Source organism: Octodon degus, unplaced genomic scaffold (assembly GCF_000260255.1).
Source record: "Octodon degus isolate 3935 unplaced genomic scaffold, OctDeg1.0 scaffold00176, whole genome shotgun sequence".
In the NCBI taxonomy this organism is placed as follows: Eukaryota; Metazoa; Chordata; class Mammalia; order Rodentia; family Octodontidae; genus Octodon; species Octodon degus.
In genome coordinates this window covers 2,577,180-2,591,894 of record NW_004524752.1, presented here as the reverse complement: position 1 = coordinate 2,591,894, position 14,715 = coordinate 2,577,180, and the positions used below count along the sequence as shown (strand labels likewise).

The window sequence follows — 14,715 nt, the reverse complement described above, 5'->3', positions numbered from 1 at the left end:
GCATGGGCTCGGCAGGGAGAGCTGAACGCTCATTCAGGGAGCTGGGTTCTGCGGCTGCATGCCCGGTGCTCTGAGAAGCAGTGGAGCTTGCTGGAAGGTGGGGCTGGGTGGTGTTGACCCTGGGCTTCGTGGCAGTGTAGATAGGTGACCTGGTCCAGGTACTAACCATCTGTTAGTACTAACCACCTGGCTGGACTCAAGAGAAAGGCCATTGGCAGCCTCACATGGGGATCTTTTGAGAAGCGCTGTTAAAAGCAGTAGGGAAATGGATGGTTAGGGAAGTGAGATGAAGCGTTTTATGGTGTCTAAGTGTGCAGAAATAATAGCCTGCTTGTGTGCAGACAGGAAGGATCTACTAGAGGGGAAACAGTGATGTGGAAGGCCAAGCGACCGTTGCTGGAGGGTGTTACCAGGTGCCCTGTGCCGGGTGGATGTGAGCCCCGGGCAGGGCAGGTTGTCTGCCTGCAGGGAGCCAGGCTCTAAGCTACCTTGCCAGGTGCACAGGCAGGATCGTGGGCGTGCATGGCAATCCCTTTGCCCAGAGCTGCCCATTTCTCCAGGGTCTAGTTACCAGGAGGGCCACCAGCTAAGAATGAGGTGAAGACTGGAGAGAAGGGCCTGGGAGGTGGAGAGGGAACCGACTGTGATTCCTGGGGCCCTCTTGAGGCCCACAGATTATTAAAGAGAGCCTGGCCAGCAAGGTAATGTGTTTCTCATCTGTTCAGACACCAGCGCAGGCGTGAGAAGTCTGTGGACTGAGACAGGGGCAAGGGAAGGAGGCTGCAAAGGAAGGATCAGAGACCATGGCATCTTTGCTGGGTACAGAGAGAAGTGAGGTCACCAGGGGAGTGAAGCATGGTCACGGGGCACAGCGGAAGCCATAGAGGACATATTGGGATGCTACCCAGACAGCAAGTGGTGACCCACAGAAGATGATTGGAATACCTTGTGGATGTATAGCAGTTACTGGAGCCAGCCAGGTCCTGGGAATCCCATTGGAGCATGTGGCTGAAGGGTGGAGGTGTGTCCCTCAGGAGAGAGGTCTGAGAATTGAGACGGAGGGGCAGGAAGATGGTCTGTGTGGTACTGAAGTCACCCAGGTTATGGCAGGAGTGATGGTGAGCCAGGAGTTGGAGTGACCAAGGATCAAATGGGTGACAAGGGCGTGCACTGGGGCTATTAGCACTTAGTCAGGGACAAACCAGCCATCGTGCTGCGGGATTCACGTGCCCTAGGTTGGAGGAGGCTGCTTGCAGGGTCTTCCTGTTGCCCTTTATGCAGGAATCTGACATGCTCATTTTCATCCCCACACTGCGGAGGGGCCTGGGCCACCTGTCAAGAGCAGCAGGAGTGAACAGGTGCACAGGATGGGAGCCCAGGCCAAACGTGGGAGCAGAGGGCGGCACAGGGACAGAAGGTGTGGCCCCTCCTGAGGTGGCCTCTGAGAGCCAGCTGTGAGGCTCCTTCCTAGTCCCTCACCTCTGTACTGGGAGGCTGAGGCAGGATCACCACAAGTTCAAGCCTACTTGGCAACTTAGTGAGACCTTATCTCAAAACAAAAGAGAGGATGCGCTGGGGATGCAGCTCAGTGTGAAAGACCTGGGTTTATTCCCAGGACTGCCAAAAAAAAAAAAAAAAAAAAGAAAGAAAGACACAAAAAAAGAAAGAAAGAAAGAAAGAAAGAAAGAAAGAAAGAAAGAAAGAAAGAAAGAAAGAAAGAAAGAAAGAGAATTGAATAGTTGGTTCTTCGAAAGATTAAATGAAATTGGCAAACACTTACCTAAAAAAAAAAAAAAAAGAAAGAAAGACACAAAAAACAGCGAATACAAAAGAGCGCCTGATCTCCCATTTCTCATCTGTGACACTTAAGTTTTTCCCAGGTTGGCCACATAGGAGATGTTTGTGGGATGAATGTGACAGCGACAGTAAAAAGAGAAGCAAAGTTTCATGTCCTACCACCTTAGGCCTTGTTTTAACCAGGGGCTCAATTCCCTCTTTGTAAAGCCTTTGACAGGAATTGCCATTATGATGCTGAGAGCCAAGGCTTCCTGAGTCTTTAAGGGGCAGTTGACTCACTTGTTCATCCAGTGCGCCCTTGCTGCTTGCCTGCTGTGTGCTGGTCAGGGTAAGAGCATTTCCGTGGTGTTGGTCAGGAGCTAGCACCGCGGGAACTCTTGGCAAGTCCCTCCTTGTGTTTTCTCTCTCCTTTTGGGCCGACTCCAGCTGCTGTCCCCCAGAGACTGGCTGTCCCTGGAGTCCTGGCCAGGCCAGGCCGGCCAACAAGAATGTATTTCTGGGCTGGAGAGATGGCTCAGTGGTCTAAAGCACCTACTTGAAACAAGCTTGGCAAAGCACAGGGACTGCGGCTCAAGCCCCTAGCACCACATGCCAGCCAGCCCGCCCCCTGGTGGGCTGAGCTGGCCACACACACACACAATAAATAAATGTAATAAATAAAAATAAATAAATATTAAAAAAAAAAGAATGTATTTCTGCAAAGCAAAGCTACTGTGCCTGGTGCACCCAAGCAGGCAGAGCCCTGCACACAGCAGGTGATTGGTGATGCCACCCAGGGGTGCTGCCTGGACCATCTCTCGGAAGCCGTCAGCCATCTTTCCTCAAGCCCAGCACCCTTCAGATTTGAGCAGCATGGTTGGATGGCTGGTTCTCTGTGTAGCAGCCAGCTTCACAGCTCCATGCTCTTTCAAGCTCAGGGATCCCCTGTAACAGACAGCCAGAGGCTTTGGTCATCTGATCTAAGATAGGAAACTTGGGGACAGTGTGTTCTGCAGCAGCCTGTATCCACACACATATACCAGACAGCGCTGGGTCCACTGGCTCTGATGAGAGGTGGTGGTGGGGGGGTCACTCTCAAGGCCAGGCCAGGCCAGGGTGCCCTGGAGGCTCTCCGCAAGGGTCCTATTGGCTGTACTCCAGGAGAGAAAGGTAATGAGGAGCAACCTCCACTTACCATCGTATAAATCCCACAATCAGGAAAATTGCTTCAATTGCTAAAAAATGCTGGTGGGAAAGTCCATTTATTTTTCATTTTTCTCGTGCACTTGCCACCCTCCTGCATGAATCACTGTCGGTCTGCAGATTAAATTTATACCCCCGTTATCTTTCATGTCTCTGGTGCTCCGGTGTCAACTGGGCTTCTGGCTACTGAAAACTCTTCCTGCTTTTTAGAGGTGACAGTGATGTGGCCTTCTGGACAGAGAGACCCCTGGGGTCTCTGCTGTGCTCCGGGGTCTCCCTTCAGCTTTTTCCTCAGGTCTCTGCTCCATGGCGTGGGCCACCAAGGTGGGAGTTTGCCTTTGGGAAAGCCCTGATCTTCTGGTCCCGGATTCTTCGGGAAAGGATTTGGACACAGTGTTTGGATTTAGGTGATTTCTTGGGAGAGCTTGAGTGTGCTGGGAGCTTTGTTTTACTTTAAGGTCAGCTTTGTGGGTTGGCTGGGGCAGGGAGTAAGGACTGCAGGCCTTTGAACTAGGTGCTCCCTAGTAACACAGACGCACACTTCATCTCTGTTCCCCAAACACATACACATTCTCGGAGAACAGAGCAGAGTGCTTGCCCACCTCTCCTTTGCTGTTGGTGATGTGATGGTTGGATGGCGTGGCAGGAGCCTGGTTCTTACCTTTGTTCTGGGAGGGTGGAACAGGTCAGAGCTGACATCCACTCTGCTTCCCACTCTCAGGTTGAGCCATTTCTGTACCTCTCCTCTGACACTATGTTTTCATTATTTAACAAATACTTTTCTGGCTCCTGAATCTCTTTGAAAATCATAGGAAAGCCCAGGCCTCCAAGCCCAGGATTCCAAACAATTGTGGTGGTGGGGGGGCCAGGAGGGTGGAGGTCATAAAGCCCATCCTGAATTTCAGGCCTTGAAACCCCCAACTCCATCTCTGGCTCCGAGAGGCTGGGATCAGGGCCTCTGCCTCCAGACTAAAAGACTTCCAGGAATTCAGAAGCCTGGGGCCCTCTCAAGCCCAGTCTTAGCCCCTCATGCCCTGATACCCTTCTTATACCAGTCTCAGAAGAGCTACCCCCAACCACACCCCTGGCTCTTGGAGAGAACCCCCATTTCTGTCCAGAGCATCATGTTGCTGGGGTGGAGGTGCTTCTGAAGATGTAGTCGGCCGTGCCTGTTGCAGGCCCCTGCAGCCCCTCAGCAGGTATCATTACTGCATAAGAGACCCATCATTCTGCATTAATCTGGGATTCATCATGATAGCCATGACCATAATTAATTTATTTGGTATTAATGTGGATGAAATATGTACTGTCCTTTCAGGGGAAATCAGGCTGCCTATAAGCATTAGTTAAAAGGACCATTAAAATCAAACCTTCCCCAGATCCATTAGGCGAAGTCTTTCATCCTGAAGAAGATAAAGTTCTGCTGTGTGAAGTGTCATGAATAATTAGGTTGATTGCTGTTTTAAACTCTGCCCCTGCTTCCCTGGCCCCTCCTGCCTCCTTCCTGAGTGGGGAAGGCTCACCTGTGGCAGGCCTCCTCTCCACTGCCCATGTCTTTGCTGGACCCCAGATGTCCGCCTTGCCCTGTGAAGGTTAGCATGGCTCCGTGTATGGCTTCAAGGACCCCACCAACAGTTCCCTCAGTCAGTCTGTCTGCTGCTCCTTCCCCTGCCCTGGCACAGGGTAGCAGTATGTGGCTTCCTCTTGCCTTGGTGCCTCTCCAGAATGGGGCAGAGCAGGAAGTCTGCAGCAGCATTTTCCAAACTGAGATCTGCACACTCTTTGCCCTGGAGAGTCTCTGGCATTTGACAGTGTGGCTTCCTGGGACCAGGGCATCCAGGGCTGTACACAGGAGGGTGCGGGCTCTTGGGTGTGGCCACTGGCGCTGTGCGAAATGGGCTTTCTCTGGGGCACCGGTGTGAATGCAGATACTGCCTGGCCATGCAGGGTGTCCTGCGAAAGGTGGGCCCTGGGGGTGCTTGATTTGCACTTCCTCTAGAGCCTGATTCTCCAGGAGTCTCCCTAAAGATGAGGAAGCTCTCCAGACCCAACCCCCACCCACCCTAATCCTTTTCTGCTGCCCCGACAGACGCTTTGGCACGAAATGCACAGCCTGCCAGCAGGGCATCCCCCCGACCCAGGTGGTCCGTAAGGCCCAGGACTTTGTCTACCACCTGCACTGCTTTGCCTGCATCATCTGCAACCGGCAGTTGGCCACGGGGGATGAGTTCTACCTCATGGAGGACGGGCGGCTAGTGTGCAAGGAAGACTATGAGACAGCCAAGCAAAATGGTAAGTAACACAGCCCTGCAGGTTCCCCTCCAGGCCTTTGTCCACTTAGCCTGAAGTGCCTTCTCTAGCAATCCCACCCTTCTCTCCCAGCCCAACCTCCCCAGAGGTCTTCCCAAAGCACCCCAGGTATTAGTGTTAATTCTGACATGCCCAACCCACCAGCAGTTGCTGCTTTATTAAAGCATTAAGGGAGCTGTGGTTCTGAGCCTGTTTCCCATGCAATGTGGTGGGCTTGTCATTTTAGGCAGGAGTGCCTTCCCTGGGGCAGGAGTGTTGAGCATTAGCTGGGAGCTTGGTCCACGGTGACCAGCACCGGCCTATGTCACCCTTCCAAGAACAATTGTGTTTCTCTTGTTTCTTTTGGTGGAACCAGGGATTGAACTCAGGCCCTTGTGCTTGCCAGGGATGCGCTTATTCCACTGAGCCATCTCCCTGGCCCCTGTTTCTCTTGTTTCTGAGCTCCCCTGATACTGTGAGTTTCTCAAGGCCAGTGACTTAGGGGTGTTGACCCCTGGGGTTTCTGATAGCCTCACTTAAGGTGGAGCAAGTGCCTGATCTGTCTGCCAAGTGGGGAAGACCCCTGTTCAGCCTTATCACCGTTCCCCACTCTGCGTCAGGACCTCTGCCTGCACTGCTGTAGGAGCTCCTGGCTAGGCAGAGGCCCAGGGCAGCAAGCCTTTAGTAGCCACACCTGGAAACCTGCCTTAGCTGGAGCCGAGGTGGCTGCTTCTCTTGCTGTCCATGCCATGCTCTTGTGCAGCCAGGGTCTGTCTACAGACCACTGTGCTTCCCTCAGGGAGGCTGAGCTGGCTCTCCCTCCTGCAGCCCCACTCCTAGCTCCTCACTCACACGTGGACCCTTGGGAGGATGTTCTGAATTTGGGATCTGGCCAAACCAAAGCTAAAAATGTCAGAATCATGAACTCATAGAATATCAAGATCATTTTACTAGAATTTTTATCAACTCGGTATTACTATGGAAAGCAGCTATTGCTGAAAGTTGTGAACTTGAAAGGAAGTAAGGAAAGAAAGAAAGAAAAAAGGAAAGAAAAAAGAAAGGGAGGGGCTGGGGAGATGGTTTAGTGGAATAAACGCTTCCCTGGTAAGCAGCAAGGGCCTGAGTTCAATCCCCGGTTCCACCAAAAAAAAAAAAAAAAAAAGGAAGAAAAGAAAAAAGAATGGAAGAAAGGGCACCAACAATTTTATGTATCTTCTTCCAGATCCTTCCTGGGCTCACACACTATATATCCAGACAATTTCATGAGAAATTAGTTTTTTTTTTGCTTAATAGATGCACCACTAAGTAGAAGTCTGTGGTAAAGAGGCAGAGGAAATTGTAGGAGTTCTTTTGATGATTTTATTGGGCTGAGCTTGGCCTTGCCAGGGGGCAGGAAGGGGCAGGGAAGCCCATGGCAGGGGCTTCTTCACTCTTAGGGGACCTCCTGTCCCACCATCTCCTTAGCTCTATCCTTTCCAGGTAGAAGGACCCAATCTCCTTCCTCCAGAGACCTGCAGCCTCTGCAGACCCATCCCAGTGTTCTTTGCCTCCATGCACTTGTCCACTCTGGCCCCTGGTTAGCTCCATGCTATTGCCCTGGAATCTACTAGGATGTCACAGAGAGCTGGGTGGCTCATTAGGGATAAGCTAACAGGGCAGATGGACTCAGTGATAAGTTACCTTTGGAACTCTGTCGCTCTTCACCAGAGAGAGCCCAGGCACTGCCTCTCCTGGGGCCATGCTGGTTCTCATTATCAGAGACCCCAGTCTCAATATCATCTTATGTTGTAGGTGAGTCCAGACAAGGGACACCTGGACCGAGACTGGTCATAATCCAGATGGGGTGGCAAGAATCACACTGTGGGGTTCGTAATTTTCTGAAATGTACTCACCCAACAGCTGACTTCTGTAGGATAATGGAAGACACTAAATAATGGAATCTGGCTGACACTCACACAAACTTGGAGCTCCGTGGGGCAGTCTGGGTGACTGGCTAAGTCCAAGCTCCTTGGATAAGTATGGGGGATCACGGCACTGGGCACACAGGACTTTTCCTGAGGTTTAAGTGGGATGCGGCTTGTGAATGGATGTTAAATGAGAGTGAGACCCACGTGGAAGAGACTCGCAGACCGGGAGGTGATGTGCCCTACAGCAGCTCATGACACCTCTGACGGTGTCCCCGGGCTTCACCTGCTATGGGCAGACTGACCCTTGGGGCAGCAGGGGAGATTTCATGTGTGCAGGATGATTGACTGTCTTTTAACTTGGCTTCCTTTCTCTTTGCTACCCTAAATCTTCTTTCAGGCTTATAATTCCCTCCCTTGAGCTCAACAAAGGACCTAATATAAGCTATATGCCCCTTAATGTGAACAATTTTGTTCATTTGTTCTCTCTCCTTGGCTACCTGCATTTTCAGTATAAAGAGGTTGGATTTGTATGCCAGGGACAAGTTCTGGGAGATTTTGCATAATTCAGAACTAACACATGTTAAGACTGATTTTCCCACAGGAATTAATGTAAGAAAGTAGAGGGGGATGTAGCCTGCTAGCACACCAATCCATAACCGGTGAAGTGCATCTTGGCCTTAATGCTGCTTTTTATTTTCTCAGCATTATCTCTGTACCTTGCTGAATGCTCTTTCCTAAATTAACAGTCCAGGGTACCATGGTCTTGCTTGGCCTTCCTTATAGTGTTTTATCACATTTAACTTCCGCACCAAAGTTATTGATTTTTGGGTACATTTTTCAGCACAAGCACTGCTACCACTACTTAATGAATACTTGGATGACATTGTTATAGGATATAAAAAAGATCTTAAATTATAATAACAGTGAATGTTAAAATAACAGCATAATAGTCTCCATAATCACAAGAAGAAAAGTCTTGTACACATGAGCAGTGGTGAGGCACCTAAGGACCACGACCTAGAGTGACAGGTACTAAGTCCCCAAGGGCATTGTCATCTGGCTGTAGATAATTTCTAATGCGTTGGGTCAGCCTGCTTTGAAATTAAATGATTCTCTATCAATTAAAACTTTTTTGAGGTAAGGTCTTGCTGAATGGCCCAAGTTGGTCCCAAATTCCTGGGCTCAACTGATCCTTCTGACTCATTCTCCTGAACAGCTGGGGCTGCAGGTGTGCAGTATTATTACCCGTGGCTCACAGTTGTTTTATTTTTTTATTTTTGGTGGAACCAGGGATTGAACTCAGGCCCTTGAGCTTGCCAGGGAAGTGCTTATTCCACTGAGCCATCTCCCCGGCCCCTTCACAGTTTTGATAGTTTTTTTTTTTTTTCCCCTATACTGGGGAGTGAACCCAAGGCCTTGCACAAAGCTACATCCCTAGTCCATTTTTCTCTTGCTTTCTTTTCTTTTTCCTTTTCTTCTGTGTCTCTTTGTTTGTCTCCATCTGTCTCTGTCTCTGTCTTTCTCTCATTTTGATACAGGGCCGTGGTAAGTTTCTAAGTTGCTCAGTCTGGGCTCAAACTTGTGATCCTCCTGCCTCATCCTCTCAGAGTGCTGGGATCATAGGCATGTACAGCTATGCCCTCCATGATACTTCTGTTAACATTTTATACATAAAGACTGTATATATATTAAAACGATATCATTTCATGTTGCATAATTCAAATGTGGATCAGACAATGTCATGCTGTAAACTCTACAAATATGAGCAGAAGGGCCTGACTCCTAACAGAATCTAAAGCATCTTAGAGGTCTTTGTGCTTTGCATTGCTGTCTAAGCCATTGCCGAAAGGTTCTGGATGCCCCCTACCCAGGGGACTCTAGGGAGGGGTGGGTTGTGAACAGTCTGAGATGATAGTAGCTCTGCTAGAGAAGAAAACAGTGCAAGAAGAGGGGCCACAAGGCCTCTGCCCTGTGCCATGTACATGAGGGTAGTGTCTCCAAGCACACAACTGTGCAGTTCCTAGAACGTGCTGCTCCTGCAAGGCAGGAAGTATGCCCCCAGCCTTCAGAGGAGTGTGGCTCCAGCACTCACTCGTCAAGCAGGTGGAAGCCAGGTCTTCTGCCTCCAAGAATTGTGAGAACTAAATGCATGTGACACTTGCAGCTCACTCAGGGATACAGTAATGCGCTTATGTCACTTTGGCCAGCTGACCTTTACAGCCTGGGAAGGACTCATGAGGGTGTCCAAGTAGTGTGTGCCACGGCAGGACATGAGTGTAACTGTTCATGTTCAGGCTGATGAAAGGCTTCCCGGAGGCTGGGCTGTCCCTGAAGACAGAGGACAGTGGGCTTCTGTTGAAAACTAAACTATAGAAGTGGAGTCCCCATAGGGTGGGGACTGTTCCTTCCCTGCCCTGTCCAGAGCAGATGCACTCAGCTGGGGGAAGGGAGAAGGGTGGACAGAGACCTGGCTGTTCCAGATAGGCTGATCCCAGGAAGCTGGTTTTCACTGCAGATGACTCTGAGGCAGGAGCAAAGCGGCCGCGGACCACCATCACTGCGAAGCAGCTGGAGACGTTGAAGAACGCCTACAAGAACTCTCCCAAGCCTGCCCGGCATGTAAGGGAGCAGCTCTCCTCTGAGACAGGCCTGGACATGAGGGTTGTACAGGTGAGATGTTCTCTAGGGAGCTGGGCCTCTAGAAGGAAGGGATGATATCAGAGCTAGGACCCTATGTCTACCTGAGGGAGGTTTGGGGGCCATGAGTGACAGTCACCTGGTGAATGGCATCACTGATCCCCCAGAGCATTTGCAGAGTTCTGAGACTCTGCCCAGGTGTAGGGCGTCCTGCACTCCCCTGAGACCCCAATCCCTTCCCAGCCACCTGCCTTGGGAGTCCTGGAGGTTTCTGGCTTGTGGTAGACGCCCCTTGAGTGTGACCCTTATGCTTTGTGACAGGTTTGGTTTCAGAACAGAAGGGCCAAGGAGAAACGCTTGAAGAAGGATGCGGGGCGGCATCGCTGGGGGCAGTTCTATAAAAGTGTCAAGAGGAGCCGTGGAGGCAGCAAGCAGGAGAAGGAGAGCTCGGCAGAGGACTGTGGGGTTAGTGACAGTGAGCTGAGCTTCCGAGGTGAGCTGGGCTGGAGGGGTGAGGCCGAGTCTCAAGGCAAGTCCCCTGGGGCACAGTAATCCCTGGCAGGCAGGAGGTATCTTTCTTGAGGCCTTGTCAACTCCTGGATGAGCAGAGGTGTTTCCCCAAGACTTGCAGCACTGTGTGTGGGGGATGGGGGTGGGAGGTGATAGTGGCCCTTTGTGGTGGGACCTGGAGTAGAAAATGAGAGTTGCCGTTGCTTAGATATAAAAGCTGGGTTTCCTGGGACATGGCTGTCCCATGGTCCTGAGGCTTCCCTTTTTTTTTTTTTTGCCAACAGAGCCCATGCAACCCATGCAGCTGTGAATGCAGGGCTTTTTCCCAATCCCGTGCCTGCACCTCTCCCCTCTGTAGGGATGTTGGCCTCCTCCCATGATGCCCTAGAATGACCTGTTGGTTCCCATGTCCTGGGAAAACAATACTGTGAGTGCATGTGAGATGGAGAACTTGCTGTTTCTGAGATCCCTTAGCCCACCACTCACTCCATCCTATCCCCTGCACACAGCTTTGCAGCATGCGCTATATTGAAATTTGTGCATCAGCAGCACTGCAAATTACTAAATCTTATGGATCCTCAGATTGCAAATAACCATAACTGGTCGCAGTTACTGAGTCCTCAAATATGGAAGGTATTCTGCTGGGGGTGGGGGGGAGGATCAGAAACCTGGCTTCCAGTATGGCTCTGTAAATTATCTTGTGAGCCTCATTCTCCCTCCTATAACTGGAGATACCACCTCCTTGAGCATCTCACAGCTGTCACAGGATCAGTGAATACAGCCAGCTGTGGATGTGCTTAGCAAATCTAAGCACATTTGTACCCCTGGAAGGCCATGGCTTGTGGCTCCCACAGAGGGCCTTCATTACAGTGCAGCTGAGCCTCGCCTTCCTGTTTCCCTTCAAGGGCATGAGTTCCCCACTGTCTTATTTTCATGAGTGGAATGGGGACTTAAAAGCATGGGTGTTGATATAGGATTGGAGGATTTCTATAGGAATCGATTTACAGGCCATGGCAGAAACCAAAAAAACAGCCCAGGGACAGAGGCTGGAATAAGCTGCCTACCAGGAGGAGTAGGCTGAGCTCAGTCCAGCGATCTGTGCATCCCAAAGATCAGCTTCCTCACGACACAGGGTTTGGGGCCCCAAGGAGGGTCCAAGAGCATTATGTTCACTTTCTGGGCCTCTTCTCAGGATTGAGAAAGACTGAGAGATTTAATCTCACTGTAGCTGTCTAAATCCATACCTGGAATAGCTAGAATTGTGAAATCTTATTTTGTAGCCCATTTCTTTTGGGTGCAAGTGGGTCCCACATTCACATATCATTGTTATTCTAAACAATAAACAACCCTTTAAGACTAAAACTACTCCACTCTGTTGGAGAGCTGAATTCTTTCATTTGGCAGAGAGCTCATTAGTTCCCCTTAATGAAATTCTCCAAGAAACAAGAGAGGGTTTATTCTCTTTAATCAAATTATTCTTTTTCCTGTATGAAGAGCTTACTAGAGAAGCAAAACCCTTTCATATTGAACCTGTTTTCCAGGTAGAACAGAAAAATTCTGTACACATGTCTAAGAGTGGTCCTCAGCTGCCCTCACTAGATGGGCTACCTCATTCCCAACCAAGCCCACTTAGCCTGAAAGCTTTCAGAATAAATCTTGCCAGCAAGTAGTTTCCATTTGTGATGTGGATAACACAGCCCAAATAGTCTTGGGGATTCATACTCCTCAATATAGCCTGAGTGTCTTAGTACATGAACCACACAAGAGCACAAAGCTCACCAAACATTTTTCTACCTTTCTGGGACCTGGAAATTTAGTCTTGAGCAGGTGTTCTTTTGTTTTTTTGCCTTGACCCAGGTTGGTCTCTGGGTATGACTGACATATTGGTGGCCAACCTGTGATTGGCAGGAAGGCAGCTGATGCTTTTGGGCATCTTTCTTGGTCATGTGTATTCCTAGGTTGTGAAGAGCAAGGACCACTAGAGTCCTGGGAGCTGACAATAAATCTCCATTCTTTTGTCCACAGAGGATCAAATTCTCTCAGAACTTGGCCACACCAATAGGATTTATGGCAACGTGGGGGATGTTACAGGCGGACAGTTAATGAATGGGAGCTTCTCCATGGACGGGACAGGACAATCCTATCAGGACTTGAGGGATGGGAGCCCCTACGGAATCCCCCAGTCTCCATCCTCTATATCATCCCTGCCATCCCACGCTCCTTTGCTGAATGGGCTGGATTACACAGTGGACAGTAATTTGGGCATCATTGCACATGCAGGGCAGGGAGTGAACCAGACACTGAGAGCCATGGCTGGGGGACCCACCTCTGACATCTCCACAGGAAGCAGTGTAGGCTATCCCGACTTTCCAACTAGCCCAGCCTCCTGGCTCGATGAAATGGATCATCCTCCTTTTTAAACTTCTCTCCTCCCCATCCTACCTGTCCTGGCTTGAGAGAATATCTTCAAGGATCAAAAGAGACTTGGCTCTTAAGGATCAAAGGTGCACCAATGTGAATTTCCATTATTTTCAATGGAAGTCCTCTGCTGATTTCTAGAAGCTATGAAACCACGTTAGGGCACTGCTTTCTTGGGAGGCAGTGGGAGAGCAGCCTCATCTCACACATAGCACAGGGGTGGACCGCCTAGAGCTCCAGGGATGCTGACTTGTGGCTCTTCCCCTCCCAGCCTGCTTAGAGGCTTCGGCTGCTTAGTGCTTTGTTGATATGAGGTGACTGTCACAGGCCAGCGTGGCCCTGGGATCTCTGCTCCAACAGCTGTGTCTCACACAATGCCTCCCCAACCACTGCCCTCACCACAACCAAGATTCCTGAGGTAGAGGCACCACATCCCCTGACTATAAGGAGTGATCTCTGGACCACCTTGATTAAACCCTGATTTTCAAAATTAATGTCAAGTTATTAAAGGTTGGTGACAATGTTGATGGCCACAGTTTGATAGTAAAAGCAGGCCCCCTCCCTTTTTGTTTGTTGCTGTGAAAAATAGGACTTCTTTCTTACTCAGATGTACAAACTAGAGAATATTTATCAGTTTTGGTTTTTAAGAAATCCCATCTGTATCACTGAATCCTTGATAGCAAGAAGTGGTTTTCATTGCACGTGACTCTGGAGGCTGGTACTGAGGCCCTGGACCTTCACAGACTGGTCACTGAGTCCCTTTGGTGCACAGTGTGCCTTTAGATTGACTTGTATCATTTATTCTCCCAGATAGGATGTGGGCTGCAAAGTGATCAGAGCAAGACCATGGAGAGAGCAGATTGACAATCAGTGAAAAAGGCTGCAGATACAGTTGGGTTCTGAGCGTGCAGTCTGTTTAGCCTCCTTGGCAGATGCCAGTCCTGGAGATCCCCATCCTTTGGGGGTAAAATGAGACTGGAGGGTCTGCTTTGAGGGAGCTGGGTTAGGTGAGCTTTGCAGACTATTCCTCCTCCTCTTAAAAGTGAAAATGTCCTCTGCTGCACAAGTTGACTCAGTTGGCGGACAATCTTGGTCGCTTCCAGGAACCAGCAATGTTTTTTGGCTGAGTTTGGTTGGGAGGAATAATTTAGGGAGCAGCCTTAACATCATCAAAAGGGTTTCAAGTGGTTCTTGGGCTGCATCTCTGTGGGTTGTTGGCTGGACTTGTGCCATGCCTTGGGCTCCAGGCTGCACTCAAAAAGCCAGAGTTCTCTGGCACTCCACTGGGAGTGCAGCGTCTCCCTCCGAGTCACTCAGCCTGCAAAGCAAGGCCTGTCTCTGCTTTATGAGCCGCCACTCTGTGACAGGCTGCACTTCTGTGCTGTCAGGATGCTCTCTTGAGAATTCCAAATCTCCAGTGTGCAGCTAGAAATGTGGCCAGCTGGAATTTATTCCCACCCTTTGGAAGCATGGTTTGCTTCTTCTAGCCCTATTATCCTTTAAGATCAGAGGCGTAGGAAAGGGCAGGGATTTGCCCCTTTTTCATATGAGACCAACAGCCCTAGAGACCCTTCCTTCTGTGAATGGTGGATCATATTTTGAGAACTGCAGGGATTCAGGAGTGTGACAGGCAAACTAAAGGAAGCAATGCTACAAATGTTGCATCCTTTGTAAGCTCTGGTTCAACACTATACTTAGTTCACTTAAGCTTCTTTAAAGGATACAGTCAGTAAATTCCTGGATCAGCCGTCAGGCTGCCTTTTCTCTGATCAGGTTTGTACTGTACCTTTGCTTTTGGGTGGGCTGCAACTGCCCTCATCTTCACTTGCAGTCTGAAAACACAGACTTTTTTGAGGTTCCATATTCACAGATGGTGATGTGTTAGGTCTGTTCAGTTCTGTACTACTGAAATTCCCTCACAGGGTGAATGCTCTTTGGGGATGGAGACACAAATACTAGACAACAAGCTATGGGA

The 14,715-nt window shown here is 49.8% G+C and overlaps 1 protein-coding gene across 1 annotated transcript in view; it reads left to right on the top strand.

Annotated features, from left to right (window-relative positions):
* Lhx4 (LIM homeobox 4) overlaps nt 1-13,283 on the top strand; it is a 40,003-nt gene extending 26,720 nt beyond the window's left edge. Inside the window, exons 3-6 of the mRNA XM_004643434.1 lie at nt 5,069-5,271; nt 9,691-9,845; nt 10,134-10,305; nt 12,348-13,283. Of these exons, the coding sequence (XP_004643491.1) occupies nt 5,069-5,271; nt 9,691-9,845; nt 10,134-10,305; nt 12,348-12,742 (925 nt within the window). The 3' untranslated portion in view covers nt 12,743-13,283. The remainder of the gene's footprint in view (nt 1-5,068; nt 5,272-9,690; nt 9,846-10,133; nt 10,306-12,347) is intronic.
* Nucleotides 13,284-14,715: the final 1,432 nt, after the last annotated feature.